This window comes from Gracilinanus agilis, chromosome 3 (genome assembly GCF_016433145.1).
Source record: "Gracilinanus agilis isolate LMUSP501 chromosome 3, AgileGrace, whole genome shotgun sequence".
NCBI lineage: Eukaryota > Metazoa > Chordata > Mammalia > Didelphimorphia > Didelphidae > Gracilinanus > Gracilinanus agilis.
The window spans coordinates 28,181,660-28,205,301 of NC_058132.1; the positions used below are offsets into that span (position 1 = coordinate 28,181,660).

The 23,642-nt window shown below is 52.8% G+C and overlaps 1 protein-coding gene across 1 annotated transcript; it reads right to left on the reverse strand.

Moving 5' to 3' along the window:
• LOC123240895 (Fc fragment of IgG binding protein) lies at positions 1-19,999 on the reverse strand. Its single transcript, XM_044668607.1, has 19 exons — positions 19,945-19,999; positions 15,095-15,444; positions 14,013-14,583; positions 12,980-13,584; positions 11,792-12,359; positions 10,769-11,361; positions 10,056-10,635; positions 9,481-9,680; positions 9,143-9,284; positions 8,506-8,834; positions 7,322-7,895; positions 6,084-6,691; positions 4,265-4,832; positions 3,419-3,990; positions 2,246-2,825; positions 1,709-1,908; positions 1,217-1,594; positions 259-530; positions 1-110 (listed from the first exon to the last, which is right to left on the reverse strand). Exons 1-19 carry the CDS (start codon positions 19,997-19,999, stop codon positions 101-103), a joined length of 7,755 nt encoding a protein of 2,584 aa, XP_044524542.1. The 3' UTR covers positions 1-100.
• Between the last annotated feature and the right edge of the window lie 3,643 nt (positions 20,000-23,642).

Sequence of the window (23,642 nt, forward strand, 5' to 3'; positions counted from 1 at the left end):
AATTCTTCCCTCAGCTTCCAGGCACAATAACCATCTTAGGAGTATGCTGGTATTCCATGGATGCTGATATGCTTCACAATGATGCAGGGAGGTCCATGATTCAGGCAAAACTGGAAGAAAGATACTTGTTCAATACCATCCCCCAGTCACCAAAGCAAAGCCTACTTTCTTCCTAGGCTTTCCCAGGACCCCCAATCTCAGTTCTTTCCTGGTTTCTAGTCATTGATCCTTAGGGAACCCAGCATCTAAACTCCTTACCATGGGGAGAAGTCCTTAGCTCTCCAGCCATCCAGGGCTGTCTTCCCTGTGGGGTCCTTCACGTCATTGGTCTGGTCCCCATCAAAGTTTCCACAGGCACCACACAACTTCCCAGCATGGGCCTCATCAACTATCACGCTCAGCTCCCCAGTTGGGCTGAGCTGTACATGTATTCCTCCATCCTGACGCACTTGGAAGGATCCATCAGCAGACTTATGCACAGACACAGATGTGAGCACCTTAGTTGGAAGGGTCACCTGTTGTCCATTCACCTGAGGGCCAGAGGTGAGAGAAAATGGAGAGTCTGAGAAACTGAGGCAGAGAGACATAGAACTAGAGAAATGAAGCCTGATAAACAAAGACATGGAGACACTGACAGAGACGTGGATATGCAGCAGAGTGACTTTGGTTTAAATATATACTTAGAGCTGGAAGGGATCTCAGGCCCATTTGGTCCAATCCCCTCATTTTACAGGTGAGGAAACCAATGCAGGTGACAAATAGGCAGCTAGGCAGTGCTGTAGTGTATAGAACCTTGTGCTTGGATTCAGGAAGACCAGAGTTCAAATCCTTTCTCAGTCTCTTACTTGGCAAGTCACTTAACCTCTATTTGCCTGTTTTCTCATCCATAAATTGGGGATAATAACAACACCTACTTTACAGGGTTGCTCTGAGAATCAAATGAAATAATTATTTGTGAAGGAAAATTAAAATTTGATATATAAGGCTAGCTACTATTATGTAGACACAGGACTAGAGACAGTGGGGGAAAACCCCCTAAAAATCTAGACAAAAAGAGAAAAAAACAAAGAGGGAAATGTGGAAGGATAGGTAAATAGGAGAGACAAAGAGAGACAGGAAAGACATGAGGGAGCAGGAGACACAGGAAAATGAAGAGAGAATACTCTAGAGACAGTATTGCCCAGAACATGAAAGCAGACCCCCTCAGTGGCCTCACCCAAACTCCACTAGTTAATGTCAGAGTAACCAGACCGTCCTGGAAGAAGACATGGGCCTGGCTCACATGCTTGGAGCCATTGAGGCAAGGCTGGAAGTCAGCCAACACACGGAACCAGAAGTCATTTGTGGGGTTCTTGGAGCAGAGGTTTGAGAGCTCAAAGATGCCAGAAGAGCCAGCTGGTGTCTTCAGTCCATCAAAGGTGTTGAGGTTAGCGGAGAGAGAGCAGACGCCAATGGGGCCCTTGCAGCCCCTGGATCCTCCCTGGACTTGGCACACACTGCCTGTGGGGCAGCTCATGGCTTCACAGTTCAGTTTGCCCCCAATGGCACAGGTGCACCGTTGAGAGCAGTCCGAAGACACCAAGGATGAGTTGCCCTGGCAACAGATGGACAAGGGACTCAGACTAACCATCAAAGGCTCCCAAGTCCATGGGCATTCACCCTAGATGTCTTGTGCCCCTCCCCAGGGCCTAGGCATCATAAGCCTTACCGGGAGGTAGCTCCCCTGGAGGACGCAGCCACAGTTCTGGATAGGAACACAGACTCCCTGGGACAGCAGGAATCCTTGGTCACAAGCACAGCCCTCAAAGCAGCGGATGGTGCAGAACCCGAGGCCGGAGAGCCCAGAGCAGGAGGCCTCACACCCATGAATGCAGACCGAGTAGTGGCTGTGAGCTGGGCAGCTGAGTGCTGAAGGAGAGAAGCATGGGGACAGGGGAGGGCTTTAAGGGCCCGGGTTCTCCTCCTGCTCCCTGTGGACCCCATGTAAATATGGGATTCTCAGCAGCCCAAGATCCCAGTTGCTTTTTTTGACTGTCCCATCACATGCTGATGCCTATTAAACAGCCCAATTTCATGCTTATGACCTTGCTTTCCGTTTCATAAGAGGGCACAGCAACCCATCATTACCCCCAGAAGGAGAAGAGCTACTTCTTTGGGTACCCTGGACCCTGCCTTGCCAAGGACCCTGCCTGGAGTCCATACGCTCCTCCCATCCTGCCCCAGACCCCTGTCTGTGGTTACTTACGACAGAAGTCACTGTTCCTCCAAGGCTTCAGAGTGACCCCGGCAGCCTGGCAGTCCGCTGTATAGGTGCCCAGGCTGCGGCACAAGGAGCTGGAATTTCCTCGGTTGGCACACAGGTCATAAACACACTGGCGGAAATACTCAGAGGGGCTCAGCACTGCATGGCAGGGAGCAAAGGGGCCCTGGGGGTCTTGGAGCCGCCCACAGGCCTCAGCACTCTCATAGGGGGCTGTCTGCTCCGCAGAGCACACAGGGCAGCAACCTGCCCCCTCTCCTTCCCCGCAGGGCCGGTCCCCGGGGTAGCCTGGCACACGCCAGGCTGCCCCGAAGGTGTCTACGTTTGAGGTCACTGTGCCATCTGGCAGGTGGAAGTCATCATTCCAATTGCCATTATAGTTGCCACAGAGACCGCAGAGGTGATTGTGGTAGGGACTGGGCACCGACAACAGCACATGGGCATCACCATCAAAAAGGATGCGCAGACCCTGGGTCGTCTGCAGGATCACGTTCCGGCCCTCTGGGGTCAGCCTCACAGACCCAGCAGTCACAGGCAGGGCCACCAGCTCCCCATTCACAGTGATCTACAGATCCATAGAGAGGCACCATCAGCTCTGCTCTTGAACCCTTCCCAGACAATCCCGTGTATATAAACTACGGAGCTGGGGAGTCCAGAAGAGCCAGGTTTGATCTGCTATTAATATGAGGTCACTGATATTCACTCAGGGGGAACCGCCGTGGGCCTCAGTATCCCCAACTATAAAATGAAGGGACCAGACTAATTGGTTTCTGGGGTCTCCTCCAGATCTAACTCTGTGAAACTGAGTCATAGACTCAGCGTTTTAAAACGGGGAAAGTTCTAGTCTGATCCCCTCCTGGGGGAGAGGAGGGAATGAAGGGGTTACCTACTGTCCCAGTGTCACCAGGCACACACAGGGCACGGGGCCAGGGTTCTGGACTGCTAGGCCAGTGCTATTTTCAGTCTATATTGCATACTAGTATCTTTTCAGGCCACAAAGAGCCCTGCCTATTCCTGTCCATCTGTTCTCTCTGAAGATTCATGCATAACTTGTGTCCTGAGTTCTCTCCTCAGCTGGGTGAAGGAGGACCCCAAGCTCTTCTCCCCTTTCTCTACCACACCCTGCCCCAGCACCCTGTGTCCCTGTGGGTACCTCACCTTCAGGCCTCGGCCCAGGCCCACGGTCTGGTCACCCACGGTCACCAGCAGGCGTTCCAGGTCTCCATTGGCATCCTTCTCTAGGATGATGGCAAAGTCCTCATAGCCAGGCAGTGGCTGGCACACTCGGGTGAGCACATAGGAACAGGAGCCATGGAAGTCAAAGACTCTGCCGTCAAAGGTCACATAGTGAATGCTGCTGGACACTACACAGCGGCCACAGCCTGTGGGGTGGCAGGCCTGGACCCCAGCTTCCAGGCGGCACTCCTCGTAGGGACCGCAGGGAGAGCCCTGGTGGCAGGTGACCACTCCGCCAGGGCCACACTCGCAGCGATGCTCACAGTCAGACCCAGGGAAGAAGGTCTCTCCCAAGGGGTAATAGTGACCATCATGGAGGCAGCCACACTGGCCCACAGGGACACAGGTGTCCCCGCTGAGGACGAAGCCAGCATCGCACACACAGCCCTCGCGGCACATGGAGACACAGCCTTCGGGAGCTGAGAGGTCTGGGCAGCTCCGGGGGCACGAGTCACCGCAGAGCTCGTAGTGACTGTTGGCAGGGCAGGAAAAGGCTGTGGGGAGGAAAGGAGAGAGTCAGAGGAGGGGAAGAAAAGAGAGAAGAGGTAGGAAGGAGTAGAGAGAGGGAGAGGGAGAGGGAAGGGAGCAGAGGGGCGTGAGTGACTGGAGAAGAGTGAATAGAGTTAGGAGGGACAGGAGCAGACATGAAGGTCAAGAAAGTCTGGGGCAAAAGAGAATGGCAGAGAAGGAAAAGGGGGGGTTCATGGGGAGTGTCCAGAGAAGAGGGTGGGGAATTAAAGAGCTTGGGTGGCAGGAATGGCCTCTTACGGCAGAAGTCTGGTCGTCTCCATTCGTCCAGTTGGGCACCAGCAGCCTGGCAGGCGGCCACATATGCGGCCAAGGCTGGACAGAGGCCGCTGGGATGGCCCTGGGCCTGGCAGGCATCCAGCAAGCAGTTCTTGAAGAAGGGGGTGGGATCCACAAGGCCATGGCAAGAGGCAAGGGGTCCTTGAGCAGCTGAGATCACCCCACATGCCTCGGGGCCCCCAAACTGAGCCTGGTCCTTTTCGCTGCAGGTGTCTGGGCAGTCACTGGGGGAACAAGTGCCGCATCCTGGACTGCCTCCTACTTTCCAGCTGTGGCCAAAGGCCTCGGGGTCATTGCCTGGCTGGCCATCCTTGGGCGTGAGGTCATTTGCAGGATCCCCGTTATAGTCCCCACAGAGCCCACATAAAGTGCCTGCATATGGAGAGGGGACCCTCAGGCGGACCAAGCTATCCCCATCAAAGGTCAGAGTCAGGCCAAAGGCAGTTTCCACCACTACATCTGAGCCACTGAGGTATGCCTGGAGACGTGTGTCCAGCAGGAAAGGCAGGGCCACCAGCTTATCATCCACCTAGGAGCAAGGGAAGGAGAGAGTGTGAGGGGTGGCCATGCCAACCTCACGTGGATGGGTGCGGCCCATGTGGGGAGGTCCATGTTGGGCCAGGGTAGAGTGTAACGTTTTGGACATTTAGTGTTCTGGGGGTCAGTGTTTGGAGAGGAGTCAGCAAGTTGGAGATGCCATTGGGAGGAGGGTCAGTGTGAGAGGGTGAGTGTGAGCAGGAAGAAGGGAGATCAGCATAGAGCCATGGTAGAGCTTCTATAGGGTGGGCCCTGGGAGGAGGTCTGGAGTGATCCTGAACCATCTCCCTAAGGCCAAGGCTGACCATACTGACCTCCTCCTCAGAAAAGATGAAAACAACATCCCAACAACCTTTGGTGCCTCCAGTAGAAAACCTTAGCACGACATTCAAGGCCCTCCCCAGGCTGTCTCCATCTTTCCTCTCCGACCCATTTCACTTCTCGCCCCTCCCTGCCAACTTTATTCTGGCTTAGTGCCGCTGCCAGGACTCACCTTGTGTTTACACAAGTTGGGTTCCTTTCCAGGGACGCGTCCCCTGATCTGCTATTTCTCAAAATATTTATCTTCCTTCAAGGCTCAATTCAAGGGGCACCTTTGCTATGGACCTTCCCTGACCCCCCCCCCTTTTCTGCCTTTGATTACCCTCTATTTGCACATTGTGTGCTCCTCACCTTCTAACCCCTGATGGAGAGGCAGTGGTAGGCCCTCTGCCATCTCACTATGGATGAGTTCATAAACCTCTCAGTGTCTTAGGGAACTTTTGGTTTTAAACCCTTACCTTTTGCCATAGAATCAATAGTATGTATTGGTTCTAAAGCTGAAGAGTAGTAAGGGCTAGGTAATGGGATTTAAGTGACTTGTCCAGGGTGACACAGCTAGAAAGTGTCTGAGGCCAAATTTGAACCCACAACCTCTTATTTCTAGACCTGGATCTCTATCCACTGAGCCACCTAGCTGCCCCCTCGGTAGCTTAATTCTAAGACGAAATGACTGCTGAGCTGGTTCAGGAGAGAGTTTTTCCAGGAAGGAAATTCAAAGACAAATTTTTTTTAAATCCCTTTGGTAGAATGTAAGCACTTTGAGGTCAAGGATAGCCTTTCTTTCTTTTTTTTTTTTTAAATTAAAAAATCTATTTGGGTCCCCAGGAGTTGGCACAGTACCCAAGACAAATATTGTTTGAAGGAAATTTAGCTCGTCAACCTAAGAGATCTGGGTTACTGCATCACAGACCCTAGCACTGACCTTCAGCTTGCGGGGGAAGGAGCTGCTGAGGGCCAGGCTGTGGCCATAGATGTGCAGTGTGACGTCCCGGGTGTATGTGACTGCTTGGTTCCCACGGTGGGCATTGGCCACAGTGACAGAGAAGGCCTCCATCCCAGGCTTGGGGTCAGCACAGGTACCACTGAGGAGATATTCACAAGAACCTTGGAAGTCAAAGAACCTTCCATCCAGGCTCACATAATGGGGATCACCAGAAGCCTGGCACACGGCGCTGCTGAGGGGGCGGCAGCCACGGAGGCCATTGTCCAGGAGGGCACACTCCAGGCCTGGCCCACAGCTCGCTGGGGAGCAGAGCAGCTGGCCTTGCCCAGAGTCACAACGGCATAAGGATGTACAACTGGCATCAGACCAGAACTCAGTGCCAGGCTCATGGTAGGTACCATTTGCCCAGCACCCACAGCCACCCTCACGGGCCACACAGACGCCACCACTCAGGATGAAGCCTTCGTCGCACTGGCATCCCTCTGAGCAGTTTCCAGAACATGGTGGAGCAGGATTTGGACCAGGACAGCTGGGGGGACAAGCTGGACCACACAGCTCATAGTGGCTGTTTGCCCCACAGGGGTATGCTGTAAGAGATGCAGAAATGGCATTGTAGGGGAGTCTGGGCAGAGACTAGGTGAGACACATAGACAAGGGGGGCGAGACAGAGAGAGACAGACACACACACACAGAGTCAGAGAGAGAGGGAGGGAGAGAGAGAGAAAAGAGAGAGGGAAGGAGAGAAAGACAGAGACAGAGAGAGAGACAGAGAAAGACACATACAGAGCCAGAGAGTAAGAGATAGATGGAGGGAGGGAGACACACACACACACAGAGCCAGAGAGAGAGTGAGAGAGAGAGAGAGTGTGAGAGAGAGAACAATGGAGGGAGAGAGATGGAAGGAGAGATACACACACACAAAGCCAGAGAGGCAGGGAGGGAGGGAGAGAGAAAAGAGGGAGGGAGAGACAGAGAGAGACACACACACAGAGCCAGAGAGAGAGAGAGAGAGAGAGAGAGATGGAGGGAGGGAGACAGAGACAGAGTGAGAGAGAGGGATGGAGGGAGAGAGAGAATCTGACAGAGAAACACACACACACACACAGAGGTAGAACGTTGGAACTGGAGATAGAGAGGCTGGGCGCCCATGGAGAGTGAGGGTCAGAGGGCTGGCTGCTGCAGACCCCAGGGGGATTGTTCCTCCACCTCACACTTACGGCATTTAGCTTGGGTCCTCCAGTCCCCAATGGTGATGCCAGCAGCCTGGCAGGCGGCTGCGTAAGAGGCCAGGGCTTGGCAGAGGATTTCCTGAGAGCCTCCCCCAAGGCAGACATCCAGGACACAGCCAGTAAAGAAGTTGTCAGGTTTGATGTGGGCATGGCAGGCAGAGAAGGGACCTCCGGCAGAGGGGGCCAAGGGCCCACAGAAGTCGGGGCCCCCGTAGTGCTCCTTTTTGTCCTCCTCACAGGTCGGGCAGTTCCCATGGCACTCGTCCCAGCAGAAAGGGTCCCACTCAGGAACCCGCCAGCTGCCACCCCAGCTGGGGATGGAGGATGCCTGGGTTCCATTGGGAAAGGCCATGTCGTTGGCAGGGTTGCCATCGAAGTTTCCACAGAGTCCACACACAGCTCCATGATAGCTGCTAGGCAGGGTCACCTCCACTCTCCAATTCCAGTCATAAGTGACACGAAGGCCAAAGTTGGTGTCCAGCACGGCCTGGCCTGGGCCTTGGGTCACAAGGAGGCGCCCTCCAGCTGTGCTCACTGGCAGAGTGGTCAACACACCATTCACCTAGGGGGCAGTGGGTAGAGGGGAGATGGGACATCAGAGCTGCCTACACCCCCACTCCCCCACCCCAAGGCCAGCCATGCCAGTGAGAAAATACCGGGCCTGAAGTCAGGAAGACAGTTCAAATCCTACCTTCTCAGCCTCATTTTCCCTATCTGTAAAATGAGGGACTTGGATCTGATATTTTTCTAAGGTCTCTACAACTCCAGGCACTTCTACTTTGGATCTAGCTCCCTCCCTCAGATGGAAGCACAAAGGAAAGCCACACATGATCCTGGGTCTATGATAACTCTACTAACAATAACTGGCATTTCTAGAGGGTTCTGACTTGAGCCTTATTTTATTATTATCCTCATTTTACAGATAGGGAAACTGAGGACCATGCCCATGCATGGGAACACCCATAGGCTGCATCAGAAGTATTTCCAAGCCCAGGCTCCCACCCACCTACTACATCTGGGCACAAAGTCTTGATCTCTGAGCTGATCCACTGACTGCATGCTCCAATGTGGGGAGCCCCTCTCCCCAATGTTCTGCCCCGCCCTGCTCCCAGCTCAGGGAGCCAGCAGGGCTCGGGGAAGCAAGCCTTTCTTGAACTCTGCCTGGCACTTACCCTCACTTGGCCAATCTCTCCTTTGTGGATAGATATGTTGGTACCATGGACAGTGACCGTGACCTGTCGCACATAGGAAACAGAAGGGTTTCCCCTGTTCTCATTCTTGGTGGTGACAGTAAAGGCTGGGAGGTTGGAGGGACCCCCACACAAGGCTGCCAGGACATAGGAGCAGGTGCCCTGGAAGTCGAAGTCTCGGCCATCAAAGGAGTGGTAGTGGGGGTCACCCCACAGCCAGCACGTGCCCTGGTAGTTAGGGACACAGACACCCTGGCCATTTTGTACTTGGCATGTCTCCTGTTCCAGGCAGGTCACTCCCTGGCATGGATCTGGGGGTGCAAAGGAGAGAAGAAGAGAATTAGGGGAATAGGGACCTAGGCCGCCCCCTAAACTCCCAGCTTTCCCTCCAGAGTCTCCCAGTTTCTATTTCCTTTAACCATTCAGGCCCCACCACCATGGGGACCCTGGTCTCCAGCCTGAGCCTTTCCTATGCCCTGATGTCTGAGCCCTTTAGGCTTTTCCACCCCTCCGGTCACAGGCTCCAGCCCTCATTAAGTCAAGTACCCCCAACCCAGCCCCTGACCCTCCCAGGAGCCTGATGAATTCGGGGTTTCCCTCCAGGGCAGAGGTGACTCACCTTTGGTCACACAGCTCAGGAGGCCTTCCAAGGGCTCACACACCTGGCCAGTGCCACACTTGTGGTCCTGGCACAGCAGCCCTTGCCCGGGGTGGCACGTGCATTGCTGAGTACAGTTGTGGAGTAACACAGACTGGTTGGGCTGTGGAGGATGGAAGAATGGGGATGTCAGAGGTGCCCTGGGAAAGCCAAGGGTCCTCCCCGTCTGACTTCCTGGGCCCCCAGCTTGGCTGGGGGAGGGTGAAGGATGTGGAGGGCCAGCTGTCTTGGGGCAGGGGCTGGCAGGACCAGGAGGTCTGGGAGGCTGAGGCAGGCTCCAGGGTCTCTGAGGGACGTACCTCATAGTATCTGCCATCCACATAGCAGCCACAGTCCTGGACAGGAATGCAAGTCTGGCCATCTGAGACGAAGCCTACGTTGCACTGGCAGCCCTCTGAGCACGTGCCGGGACAGTTGGGGGGTGCGCTCAGAGCCGCACAGCCCAGGGAACACGTGTCCGCACACAGCTCATAGTGACTGTTGGGGGGACACTTAAAGGCTGGGGACAGGGAAGGAAACATCAGAGTCAAGATGTGGGACAACCAGTCCCATGGAGGGGGCAGAGGGAAATACCAACCTGGCTTCACCTGGGCCACCTCGTCACCAATCCGCCTCAAAGACCCCAAAGAAGGAAGGCTGTGGCTTCTCCCTCTGTCCCTCCAGCTTCCTCTTTTCTATTCCTCAGTCTCTCCAGCCCTTGAGTCTGTCTCTCTTCCTATAGCTCAGCCATTCCTTCTCTGTCTCTCGGCCTCTCTTCTCTCACCATCCACTTGGTTCCTCAGTTTCCCTTTTGCCTCTCAGCGCCCCTCCGTTCTCCACCTCTAACCCTTGGCCTCCCCCTTTGCTCATCCTCTTCCCTGCCCAGGTCACTCACGACAGAATTTGTCATCCCTCCAAGGCTGGACGGTGCCCCCAGCGGCTTGACAGGCGGACACATAGGCATGAATGCTGTTACAGAGGATGTCCTCACTGCCCCCGCCCAGGCAGAGGTCAAAGACGCAGTCCTTGAAGTAGCCAGTGGGGCTGACCAGGGCATGGCAGGCGGCCAGGGGGCCCTGGGCACTGGTGAGGAAGCCGCAGTAGTGCCCCTGCTCGTAGGTTTCGGCCAGCTCGGGCTTGCACTGGGGCTCGTCAGGGCAGCTGGGGTTGCAGACGGGGAGGCAGGGGGAGCCGGGAACGGCCGCTTCCCAGGAGTCTCCGAAGGCCGCGGCGTTACCGGCCAGCTGGCCATCGGGTTTCTGGAAGTCATCCTCAGGCTTCCCGTTGTAGTTTCCACACAGGCCGCAGAGCTTGCCGTGGTAATTGCCGGGGACGGTGACCCGGACGTGGTAGACCAGGTCATAGGCCACCCGCAGACCGAAGCTGGTTTCAATCACAGCATCAGCCCCGTGCTGGTAGGCTCGGACAAGGCCACCAGCCAGGACCACGGGGAAGTTCATGGCCACGCCATCTACCTGGGGGAGGGAAGAGGGTCTCAGGGCCTCAGGCCACGGCCCAGAAGGAAGGCAGACTGCTGGTGGCAGAGCCCGGCCTTGGGCGGGCGCCCAGCCCTCGGGGCTCCCCTGGGAGCTCAGCGCTCCGGCTCACCTTGACTTTCCACTTGTTTTGCTCGAGCACCAAGGTGGCACCGGCCACGCGGACCGTCACTTCCCGCGTGACGCTGACAGCCCCGTTGCCCCAGGCCACGTTCTCCACCAGGACCTCAAAGTCCTCCAGGCCGGTGTGCGAGCCGCAGGGACGGACCAGCGTGTAGACGCAGGTGCCCATGTAGTCGAACTTCCGCCCGTCGAAGGTGGTGTAGTGGGGGTCCCCGGCCGCCGAGCAGGTGGCCGAGCCCACCACCACGCAGCCCAGGGCGCCGTTGGCCACCTGGCAGGCTTCGTGGGGCCCGCAGGCGGAGGGCGAGCAGGAGACGATGCCCCCCTCCCCACATTTGCAGAGGGAGTCGCAGCCGGGGCCTGGGTAGAAGGACTGGCCCAGGCTGTAGTACACACCCTGGAACAAGCAGCCGCACTGGTCCAGGGGGACGCAGTCTTCCCCGCTGAGAGCAAAGCCATTGTCACACACACAGCCCTCCCGGCACTCGGAGCCACAGCCTCCGGGGACGGACACATCATTACAGGACACTGGGCAGCCTCGGGAGCACGCCTCGTAGTGGCTGTGTGCGGGGCAGCTCAGAGCTGTGGGAAGAAGGACGGGGTCAGCCAAGGTCCGAGGCTCCCATCCCCCCCCCCCCAAATCCCCTTGGATTAGATCTCCTGGTCCTCGGATACTTGGATTTCCCCTGCGTGTGAGTGGTGGTGGTCGTCCCCCCATTCGCCCAGAGCCGGGGGCCCAGGATCATAGGGCTACTGTTAGAAGAGCCCTTGAGGCCGTCTGATCCAAAGCCCTCCATTTTCTTTTTTTTACAGAAACCGAGGGCCAGGGAAGGATATAATGACTTGGCCAGGGTCATACAGGTACTAAATGTCAGAGGCAGGATTTGAACACAGATCTTTGGAATCCAGAATGGGGCCATTCTCTCTATTCCCCCTCCTTCCTTTCTCCCTGTCCAGGGGTCCCCAAGGGCGAGGGGGAGCTAAGACCCCCTCCCTAGAGTTATTCACTCACGGCAGAACTGGTCACTCCTCCAGGAGTGGACAGTGGCCCCAGCAGCATGGCAGGCAGCTACGTAGGCGGCTAGGTTATCGCAGCCCACGCTGGGCTGGCCGGGCAGCAGGCATCTGTCATACACACAGTCATGGAAGTAGCCCTCAGGGTCCACCTTGGCCTGGCAGTCCCGGAAGGGTCCCTCTGGGTCCTTCAGGAGTCCACACTCCTTCTTGCTCTGTAACTGCTGGGCCAGCAGGGCATCCAGCTGTGGGCATTCCCCGGGAGTAACAGCCCCACACCCTGGTAGAGCTTCCTCCTGCCAGTTCTGCCCAAAGGCCAAGGCATCGGCAGCGAGGGTCCCGTTCCGAAGGGTGAAGTCATCCTTAGGGTCCTCATTGAAGTTCCCACAGAGGCCGCACAGGGCGTTGGCATAGCTGATCGGCGCCTTGGCTTTGACTAGGGCATCCCAATCGTAAGAGACCGTCAGGCCAAAGTCGGTGCGGATCACGGCGTCGTACCCGCTCTGGTAAACCTGAACCTGGCCCCCGGCCGCTTGGTAGGGCAGATACCGCAACACCCCATCCACCTAGATGCAAGGGAAGAGGCACGAGGCCGGTGAGGTCAGAGACTCGGACTCCAGGCTTTCTTTTTAGCCATGTTTGGGTTATTTCCCCCAATGGGACGGAAACTTGTTTTTAATCTCTAGCACCCAGCGGGCGCCTGCCACGTAAAGGATATTTGATCAATAAGTCCCACTTGGAATGTCGCAGACTTCTGAGCAAATTCCATAGCCCAGACCCAACCCAAGCCCCGAGTGTCCAAAGCCAGAGCTTGGCCCGAGCACTTCATAACCACCTCAGATCATGGCCATTCCTGCCTGCCCAGGCTCACTTCATTCCTGAGGTTCACAGATCATGGCGTTAGAACTGGAGGGGCCCTTGGGGTCCACCCAGTCCAACCCCAACCTTTTCTAGAAGAGGACAGATTAAATGATTTGCCTGAAGTCACGGAGGGCTGGAGCTAGAATCTGAACCCAGGACCTCTGATTTCAGAACCAGAGCTTTTTCTCCTACAGCCCCTGCCTCCAAGGTCCAAACATTTTCTGCATTGGCCAATGACCCTCCCCACTTCGGCCACCATTCACATCCTCGGTGCCTTGTGTAGACGGACGCTGACCTCTCGTGCTAAACCCCTCCACTCACTCACCAGAATCTTGCCAGGATGCTCCCTGCGGACAGCAATCTCCACTCCATGGGCCTGGACTCGCACAGCCCTGGTGTAGGACACCACCTGGCTGCCCCGGTTCTCATTCTCCACCAGGACCCTGAAGGCAGGCAAGGCTGAGTTCTGGCCACAGGAGCCCGCCAGCAGGTAGACGCAGGTGCCCATGAAGTCAAAGCGCCGCCCATCAAAGCTGGTGTAGTGGGGATCCCCAGAGGCCTGGCACGTGCCAAAGCGGTTTGGGTAACATCCCTGGAGCCCGTCCTGCACCCGGCAGTACTCCCCAGCAGGACAGCCCCCCGTGTCTTTGCATTGCACCTGCTGGGTCTTCCCATCACACACACAGCGCTGCTTGCACAAGTTGTCTCCCCAGACCTCCTCCCCGGGGGCCAGCACTCGGCCCTGGTACTGACAGCCGCATTCTGAGGTGGGCACACACGCGTCCCCACTCAGCACGTAGCCCTTCTTGCACACACAGCCCTCCACACATGGCCGGGAAGCACAGTCTGAGGGGCCTGAAGATTCGAAACAGGAGGCAGGACAGGCACTGGCACAGGGGGAATAGAGGCTGTTGGCAGGGCAGGTCATTGCTGCCAAGAGAAGACAGGGAGGGTGTCAGCCCAGCTGCCCCAGGTCCCATCAATGGGAAAACCCATTCAATGTCCCCAGCATAAGTGCCTGGCACTTACTAAATGCTTGTTCCCTTCCCGCTGGGCCAGCCCAGATTGGAGCTGGGGTCAGGGTTAGGTAATAGTCCCCCCCCCCCAATTACCTTGCTGAGCCAAGCTATGGTCCTAAGCACCATGGGTCACTCCTAGGGAGGTGGAGAACCAAGCTGGGACATGGGCATATAGACAGCAGAAAGCTGGACAGAATTTATTGGACTGCCTGGAGGTGCTCACCCTGCAGGGATCTCACCATCAATCTCTAGACCTTCCCTGTCTTCCGTTGCCTTCCCCAGCCCCTCAGGTGGTCTCTCCTCTGTTCCCCTAGACTCCCCGGTCCCCCAGACACTCACGACAGCCAGCAGGTGTCCTCCAGTCCTCGATAGAGACCCCCAGCTCCCTACAGGCTGAGGCATAGGAATCCAGGGCACGGCATAGGCTGGGCCGGTCACCATTAGTGGCACACAGGTCATAAACACAGTCTTTTACGAAGGCCTGGGGGTCCAGGATGGCGTGACACTGGGCAAAGGGGCCTCCTGCCAGGCTCAGCATGCCACAGACCCTGTCACCTTCATAGTGCTGGGTCTGGCCAGGGGTGCAGGAAGGACAGCCCCCCTGACAGTCATTGGAGCAGAACTGGTCACCATCATCGAGCTTCCAGCTCTGGCCAAACTCCACAGCGTTGGCAGCCTGAGTCTCGTCTGGGGTGAGGAAGTCATCCGAGGGGTCCCCGTTGTAGTTCCCGCAGAGACCACAGACCTCATTTTGGAAGCGAGAGGGCAGGGTCACACTAAGCTGGCAGTCCCAGTTGTAGGTGACTCGAAGCCCAAAGTCCATCTCTATCACTCCCTGACACCCACTCTGGAACACCTTCAGCCGCCCGTCATGCAGGGACACTGGCAGCCGAGACTTCTGGTTATTGATCTGTGGAGGGAGACAGACGTTGATCAACTCCATGGACACCTTCAACACCTCTCCTCACATTCAAAGCCCATCTCAAAGCTCCCCTCCTCCAGGAAGCTCCCCAGGATAGCTCTGCCCCTTTCCTTGAAATAGATCCCCTCAGGAATTCTGAACCCATGTTTGTACACTGAGGGCAAGGATGTCCAGGGGCTTCCCCCAAGGGAAAGGACCTTGCCTGTGGACATAGACCAGAGGGTCCCTAGGTGCAGGCTTATTGTGCCTATGTGTAAAAGTGAGAAGAGTTTGGAACCAGAGAATCCAGCTCTGGGTGAATTTGGGAAAATTCTCTGGCCTCAGTTTCCCCTTCTGTAAAATGAGAGAGGCCTCTGAAATCCCTTCCTCTGAATCTGGGACCCTTCTCCTTCTCTTCCCTTGAACGATGGGAGGATCTCGCAGATGGGTCAGAGAATCTATCTGGTCTGGGACCCTGAGCAGCCCTTCCCACGCCCAATCCCCGAGGCGCTCAGTTTACCCGGGCAAAGCCGCGCTCCCCTCGAGCCAAAGTGACGATCTGGCTGTAGGCACTGACAGTGACGGAGCCCACATAGGACACCTTCTTGCTGTTGCGATGTTCATTCTTGGCCTCCACGCTGAAGGCAGGCAGGGTCTCATCAAAGCCACAGTACTCAGACATGGTATAGGAGCACGTGCCCATGAAATCATAGCGACGCCCGTCAAAGGTGGTGTAGTGGGGGTCCCCCTGGGCCCAGCACGTGGCTGTCGAGGCTTCCATGCACACTGGCTTCCCATCCGCCACCTGGCAGCGCTGCCGGGGCCCACAGGTGGTCCCGCCACAAGATGCCTCTGTGGTGGGCACGGGGACTGGAAAGAGAGAAAAGGGGGAAAGTGGCAGCTGGGGGTCAGGGAGAGGCTGAGAGGAGACCCTGGGACAGGAAGAGACATTGAGGAGACAGAGGGGGGAGTGGGGCAGGGGACAGAATTTGGGGAGGTGGGGCCTGGGGACAAGAGGCTAAGGAAGAAACAAGAAGGGTGAGATTAAACAAGGGCAGCTGATGATCACATGGGAGGATAGGGATATAATTAGGAATATTGACTCAAAATGAGCACCCTAGCGCAAATATCAATACTATAGAAATAGGTCTTGATCAATGACATGTAAAACCCAGTGAAACTGTGCATCGGCAATGGGAGGGGGTGGGAGGAGGGGAGGGAAAGAACATGAATCCTGTAACCATGGCAAAATGTTCTAAATTAATTAAATAAAAGATAGTATTAAAAATAAAATAAAATAAGCAAGGGCAGCCAAGAACTAGGTGGGAAAGGAGAAAATGAAAATGAGTCCCACAAGCATCAGTTAAGCACCCTCTGTATGCCAAGTACTGTGCCAAGGTTGGGGATTTTAAAAAAAAACCCAAAGCAGAAACAGTCCCAGATGTGAAGCTTATACTCTAAGTGGTCCTTCAATCAGTTCTTACATGCCTTGGACCAGAGACCCTTCTGCATCCTTGCTGTCTTCCCCAGACACTCTCCAGTTTGTCATTGTCTTTCTAAAACTACAGAATTCTCTAGTTTTCTATAAGATTTTCCATAAGAACATTTCTATAAGAAATTAATTTCTTATAATAATTTCTATATTATTTCTATATATAGAAACAGGTTTCTATATATAGAAATTCTATTTGATTTGGATAAGAAATTTCTTATTTGTGCAATTTCTTGTTTTCTATAAGAACTGGAAAGACCTCCATGAACTGATGCGAAATGAAATAAGCAGAACCAGGAGAACATTATACATAGAGACTGTAACATTGTGGAATGATCAAATGTCATTGACTTTGCTACTAATAGCAATGTAATGATCCGGGGTAATTCTCTGGGACTTACAAGAAAGAATGCTATCCACATCTAGGGAAAGGACTGTGGGAATAGAAATGCAGAAGAAAACATATGATTTATCACTTGTTTATATGGGTATGTGATTTGGGGTTTGGGTTTTAAAAGATTACTCTCTTACAAAAATGAATAATATGAAAATAGGTTCCAGTGATAATATGTATAACCCAGTGGAATTGCTTGTCAACTCCGGGAGGGGTGAGGGAGAAAACATGAATCATGAAACTGTAGAAAAAAATTTTAACATCTAAACAAATACAAATAAATAAATAAAACAATGGCACCCAAAGAAAAACATATAATGTATCCCTTGTTTATATGGGTACGTGATTTGTCTTAGAATCAGTACTATGTATCAGTTCTAAGGCAGAAGAGAGGTAAGGGCTAGCAGGATTAAGTGACTTGACCAGAGTCATTCGGCTAGGAACTGTCTGAGGCTAGATTTGAACCCAGGAACTCCTGTCTCTAGGCCTGGCTCTCCATCCACTGAGAGAACTAGCTGCCCCTTTCCAAAAAATCTGTTAGTTGGTCAGTTCCTTGTACAGCCACATCGTTTTCTTCAGACAACTCATGTTCTCTTCATGGATTGCCATCCTTTTGTGTCTTCAGAATTTCATTCTTGAGAGTTTCCCGTCTCTTCCTAGTAGACATCCCCAATGGAATTTTGGTCCATAGAACCTATCCTTGTTCTGAACTCAATCTACTCTTTTAAAAATCTAGGATGGTAAGCGATGAGAATGGCGTTAACTGACTTAGCTAAAATATCCCTTTTGCCAAACTGGTTTTTTTCTCCATCTTTTTTATTCTGTCTCACAGGGGGTGGTTTTCTGGTTGAAAGGATATATCAGGGAAAATAAGTGATATCAACAGAAATTTAATTTTAAAAATGTAAAAAATTAAAATACAATCTAGATTGCATGTTGGGAATGTGCACAGCTTTCCTCTCCTTTTCTATCATAAACTGCAGAGGGAGTGATGGCCAACTTCCTATGCTTTCTATCCCAGCAGTCCTCTATTCAGCCACCAGAGCGACCTTCCCAAGGGACAGGCTGATCACATCACTCTCCTCCTTCCTGCTCACATTCATGAAACCCCAATGGATCCCTATTGACTCCAAGACTCGATACAAAATGCTCTGGTTTTCAAAGCCCTTCGGGACTTGACCTCCTCCTACCATTCCAGTCTGCTCAGTCTTTACACCCTTCTGTGTACCTAACCTCCGATCCAGTAACTCTTATCTTCCTTTTTTTTAAAAAAACCCTTTTCTTCCATCTTAGAATCAATACTGTATATTGGTTCTAAGGCATAAGAGTAGTAAGGGTTAGGCAATGGGGGTGAAATGACTTGCCCAGGGTCACACAGCCTGGACGTGTCTGAAGTCACTACATAACCACTGAGCCACCTGGATGCCCCGCCATTCTCTTTTGCTTTTCTTTGTATATTCAGCACTTCTCAGAATGCCTGGCACACAGAAGATCCTTAATAAATACGTTAATGACCGACTCTTCTGCTTCTTGCCTTTCCTTTGCCCTCTCTCCTTAATCTTAGTGCCCCTGCTCTGAGACGACAGAACAGATCTTTGAGTGCAAAGCCTCTTTGTTTGTTTGTTGTTTGTCTGTGTGTTGTCAGAGCCCTCACTGCACCTGGCATTATTTTTTATGGCTTCTCCCTGGGGGGAGCGTGTGATCGTGTCTGTGCAGAGCCATGATTTTATTTGAGCCGGGGACTGCCAGTGACAAAAGTCCAATACAGAGCAGCAACTATTCTACAAGGTAGAGTTTTAGAAAGTTGCCTTGGGCTTTGGGCAGTCAGGAGACTCGCTCAGGATGGCATGGCGATGTCTGTCAGAAGCTGTACCTTGAACCCAGGACTTTGTGACTCAGAGGTGATCATGGTACCTACTGCTTCTCTGCCTTGCACACACAGTAGGTGCTTTTCTAACAGAAAACACTAGAATTTGGGGCAGCCAGGTAGCATAGGTAGAGTGCCAGGCCTGGAGTTGGGAAGATCTGGATTCAAATTTGGCCTCAGATGCTTCCTAAGCTGTGGGCAAGTCACTTGCCCCCAATTACCTAACTCTTGACACTCTTCTTAGAATTGATACTAAGATGGAAGGTAAGGATTTAAAAAAAAATAAAAGAAAACACTAGAATTTGAACCCTTCCCTACTCTGAATGTATTGGCAGCATCAAAACATCCCCCATTTTTGGTCCCCCACTCTTCTTGCCTGGGCCAAGCCTTCTACTTGTCCCTTGGTCATTGTTGCCTCCTCTGGGAGCTTGCCCCTTTGATTAGCCTTCATTTTTATCTTTCCTTATTTGGTGGTTCCTTCTCTCCTGTTTATGAACATGCCCCCACTTCTCAAAAACAAAACTAAACAACAACCTTTCACTAGATCCTACTATCCCCTCAAATTGTCAGCCTGTATCTCTCCCCTGACTTTGGCAGCCGGACACCCAAGGAAAGCTGTCCACATTCTTTGCCTCAGTTTCTGCCCTTCACTTCTCAGTCCTTTGCAGTCATGCCTAGCCTCATCACTTGTCTGAAATGGTTCTCTCCAAGGTTAACCAAGGACCTCTACCTCCCCCCCCACTCCCCTCTGTCTTTCTCTCTCCCCCCCCCCCCCAATCCTGTCTCTCTCTTTCCATTTCTATCTTAGAATCAATACTAAGTACCTTTTCCAAGGCAGAAGAGCAGTAAAGGCTAGGCAATGGGGGTTAAGGGACTTGCCCAAGATCACACAGCTAGGAAGTGTCTGAGGCTTGATTTGAACCCAGGACCTCCCAACTTCAGTCCTGGCTTTCTATCCACTGAACCACCTAGATGCCATCTCCACAATCTTTTCTTCTCTCCATTCATGTGTCCACCAACCCAGTTCAGATCCTCACCTCTCACCAACACTAAAGCAATAGTCTCCTAACTGATCTTCCTGTAAACCAGCCTCTCCCTTCTCAGAGCCATCCTCCATTCAAAATGCTGCAAATCCGATGTTTCTAAAGGCCGGGTCTAATCACAGCACTCCTCCACTCGGGAAGCTCCAGGGCTTCCCCAATTCATCTCTTTGGCAAACTGACTCCAGCCCTCCTTTTCAGGCAGCTCACATATAACTCCTATCTCACATTCCCAGTTCATGACATTCTCTCTGAAATGCTCTCTCTCCTTGCCTCTTCCTTTTGCAATCTCGTGATTCCTGAAATCTTATTGAATAGAAATCGATCCATGATACCTCAGTTTCCCCCAAAACATAGCTAGAAGAACCACTTCCTCCAGCAGAGACCAGGTACAAGCAGAGTAGTATTCCATGGAAGAAAGGAGAAGAGAGAAAGGGGAGTGGGCGTCTCTTAACCAGGCACCCTTGAAAAGAGCCAGCAGAGATTCTAGACAGACAAGAATTGAGGATGGACAGCCAGCCAGCAGGTATGCCCCAGCATACATAGGCTATTCCCAAGAGTTCAGGTTCATACTCACCCAGCAAGAGGCTGACTCCAGCCCAGAACGCCCACCAGTTCCCCTGGGCACCCATTTCTGTAAGGACGAATGATTGCCATTTATATGAATAATAATTTCAGTAGGGACCATTGCTACTCCAGAGAAAGCTCTCTGGAGAGCCAGACCTATAGTTGCCAAGATGAGTCTAATCCCTGGGGCAGGAAGGATGGAGGCAGAATTGGGTGAGGGGAGTGCTAGATCGGGGTCCGCAGTGGGGTCAGGAGATGCCTAAGAGGGAAAAGAGAATTGGAGAATGGGATGCCGGATTCCCCAGCAGGACCAGGGAATAGATGCTTTTGACCCATAGAGGGAGAGGAGGATTGGAGAATGGGTTATTTGCCTCCCTAAAGGAGAGCACAAGGCAGGGGTCCAATATGGCACAGGACAGTCTCACCTGCAGGTCCCAGGAGCTTCCTAACAACTCCATGGATTGGGTTTTATAATGGAGCTCTGTGACCACACCTTGAGTCAGCTGTTCCAGAGAAAGGGCCAGCTTCCTGGAAGAAAATGCAGAGCCAAGGGGCAGGGTGTGGTGAGGGAAAATCCTGGGATGGAGATGAAACTCTAGGTAGGAGCTGAGTCTGGAGGTAGGAGGGGCCATTTTAGGGAAGAGGCGGAAAGAGGAAAGGATTGAAGGAGGGGGCAAGCCATATACCTTGGTCCTAGGAAGGATGAGGTAGAGAGGAGTTAGGGTTGAGAAGGTAGGGGAGTTAAGAGTCTGGATACTTAGGAGCCTGAGGAAGACAGCTGGGAAGTGGAGGACAAGATGCCAGGAGGCCATGTTATCAAATGGGGCCTGGGTGGATCCTGGATTGAGGAGAGAGGGAGGCCGAAGGTGGGTACTGGGTCCTGTTTACCTGCTGGCACTACGCCCTCTTCCCCAACACAAGACTCCTTTGATTTCTGCCAACAATATCAACACCCTATATCCGGGTCCTGGCAGTTTCCCAGGCTTTATAGTCCTCAATTAGGGTTCTGACCTTCCTTTTCTTCTCCTCTCCTCTCCTCTCCTCTCCTTTCCTCTTTTTTCCCTTCACTTCTATGTCTTTGAAGCTTGAGCTCCCTTCAAAAAAATCATCAACAAGAGCTCATTTCTCCAGTTAGCTTCCATATCTAAAATTACTTGCCATTGACTTTGTCTACATTGATCATTTTCCTCTAGTAGAATATAAACTCCCTGAAGGCATGAACTGCTCGGTTTTTGCCTTGTATCCTCAGCACCTGGCACAGTGCCCAGCATAGATCACAAATGCTTGTTGATTAGAGTTGATTTGAAGTGGATGGAATTCCCTGCCTCAGGCTCATCCTACCGTGTGTGAGCCATCTTTGGATTAGACCTGAAGCTTACTTACAAGATACCAAGTTTCTCCAGAGAGGTTGGGTAGGGAAAGGTGGGTTGACTGGAACACTTTGAAAGCTAAGTATGTATGCTAACCCCCCTACACACACACACACACACACACACACACACACACACACACATGGATGTATGTGTGTCCCCAGAAGGGAGGCAGAACACACATGAAGCTCTCTGGCTTTACCTTGCACTCTGACCTGCTGGCATCCTTGGGGAGGCTGGTGAAACAAGGTACATACCTGGGACTAACATAACCCAGATTTGTGGCTAACCTCACAGGGCTGCTGGGCTTGAAGTCAGGAAGACCAGAGTTTATATCTTGCCTCTGACATTAGCTGGATGTCTCTGGACAATCTCTGTGATATTCAATTTCCTCCTCTGAGAAATGAAGTGTTTGGACTTGGAAACTCTAAATCCCTGGAGGGTCTTGACCAAGTACAGCTTTGCAGATGTGGGCCCAGTGATTTTTTCCATCGGTGGTCTGTGGAGTAAAAGTATATCTCCCCCACTATTTCACACCTACACACCCACACACACCTCTCTGTCTCTCTGTCTCCCTCTCTATCTCTCTCTCTGTCTGTTCCCCATCCCCATCCAACCCCATAACTCTGGTTATAGCTTTTTGATCTAGATTTCTTCTAGGTCCTCAGACCCTAGGGTGGACAGGTCAGGTCTGCCCCAAGTTGGGGTGCAGAGGAAGATTAGGGCAGTTAGTTTCTGGTTCCTGGATCTCGCTCGCTTGCTCTAGCCAGGTTAAACTGCTCCTAGAAGGGGATTTCAGGCCCATCCTACCCATATGGGAGCAGCAGAACTGGTCTTGCTTGTTTTTTGTTTTTAAACCCTTAATTCTGTGTATTGGCTCCTTGGTGGAAGAGTGGTAAGGGTGGGCAATGGGGGTCAAGTGACTTGCCCAGGGTCACACAGCTGGGAAGTATCTGAGGCCGGATTTGATGGTCTTGCTTGTTTTAACAATCCCTCTTCCCTATGTCTGAGCTCCCAGACCCTCTACAGCATCTCCAGTTTCCTGGGAACAGGGATGAGATGGGGAAAAGAGAATTATGAACCATGGAGTAGAAAAGATTTGCCAGGCATGCTGGGGTCCTGAGAGGCCTAGACACAAGGGGATCACTCTAGGGAGAGGATTGTTTCTGGCTTGAGACCAGCTGGTAAGGCAGGGCAATACTGGACAACACCCTGGCAGCTGCTGCTCCAGGGGTTCCTCCCCATTTATCACCCACTAGCTGGGGTGGGCACCTTGCCCTCCTGTTCCTAAGGAGTCCTGACCTCTGAGGGCTTCCCCTTCCCCACACCCTGGGGTGGGTCTCCATCAGCCACTGATAAAAGACCAGAGTTGACTGAGGCCCAAAGTCAATGAGGAAAATGAAGTAAAGTAAATACCTAGAAAATACTAAAAAAAGCCAGAGAGAACTAGAACCAGAATAGTCAAAGAAAGTTCTAGGGTCTCCCAAGGGGAAAGGGATCATCTGGGTATTCTCCTTCCCTTCTGTCCACTGGTTAGGCCTCTTTCAAGTCCTCTTCATTGCCTAAAACCTGAAGGAAAAGGGGGGATGGGGAAGGTATCCCGAAGGCCTCCCCGACTCTGCCACCAATCACACTTATGTCCAAGAATTGCAGCTCCTAGCCATTTCAGATACCAGGACTAGGACATTTCCTTATGGTCAAGGAAACCACATCCTGCTCTGTCATCATTATTGACGAGGCAGCCTCAAGAAGAAAGACCTATTCAGAGGCCCTGAGCCCCAACCCAAGGTGGGGAGGAGGAGGGACGGTATCTGCTCTGAGTTGTCTCATTACAACCTACTCCCTGGCAGACTCCCAAATCTCAGTCCCTTTTGCTGTTCCTTTCCCTCCAGCTGGGGTCTCAGAGAAGGGGGCGAGGGGATTCTTTTCAGCCTCAGAACCCCCTCCAGGCAGGGACGTAGGTTTTGGACAAGACCCTTTCTCTATAGAGAAAGAGGAAAATTCTGTGGATCTTTGCACTGGTGTATGGACAGAAGTCCATACTTAAAGAAGAATCCCCCAAATGGTCACCCAGCCTCTAATTCAAACCCTCAGTTAGGGAAAACCCACAACCTCTCCAGGAAGCCCCTTCCATGCTTAGACAATTCTCCTTTGAGAAAAGTTAAGGGTTTGTGTGGAGGAGCAGGAGGGAAGGAGGAAGAGAAGTTGGAACTCAACATTTAAAAATGAACGTAAAAAATTTGGGGGTGTTTTGACCTCAAGTAGAAACTCTTCTGCCACCTCCAACCGCTGTTTGTAGTTCTGACCTCTGGGACCAAGCCGAATAATGCTTCTTCCC

Bases quoted from the DNA above. Each gene is read 5' to 3' on its own strand.
- LOC123240895 (XM_044668607.1), bottom strand. From the start codon at position 19,999: ATGGGTGCCCAGGGGAACTGGTGGGCGTTCTGGGCTGGAGTCAGCCTC. The intron at 6,692-7,321 runs GTAAGTGTGAGG...CATCTCTTACAG, and splicing joins GAGGACCCAAGCTAAATGCC to CATACCCCTGTGGGGCAAAC. The intron at 531-1,216 runs GTGAGGCCACTG...TCTGGCCCTCAG, and splicing joins CATTAACTAGTGGAGTTTGG to GTGAATGGACAACAGGTGAC.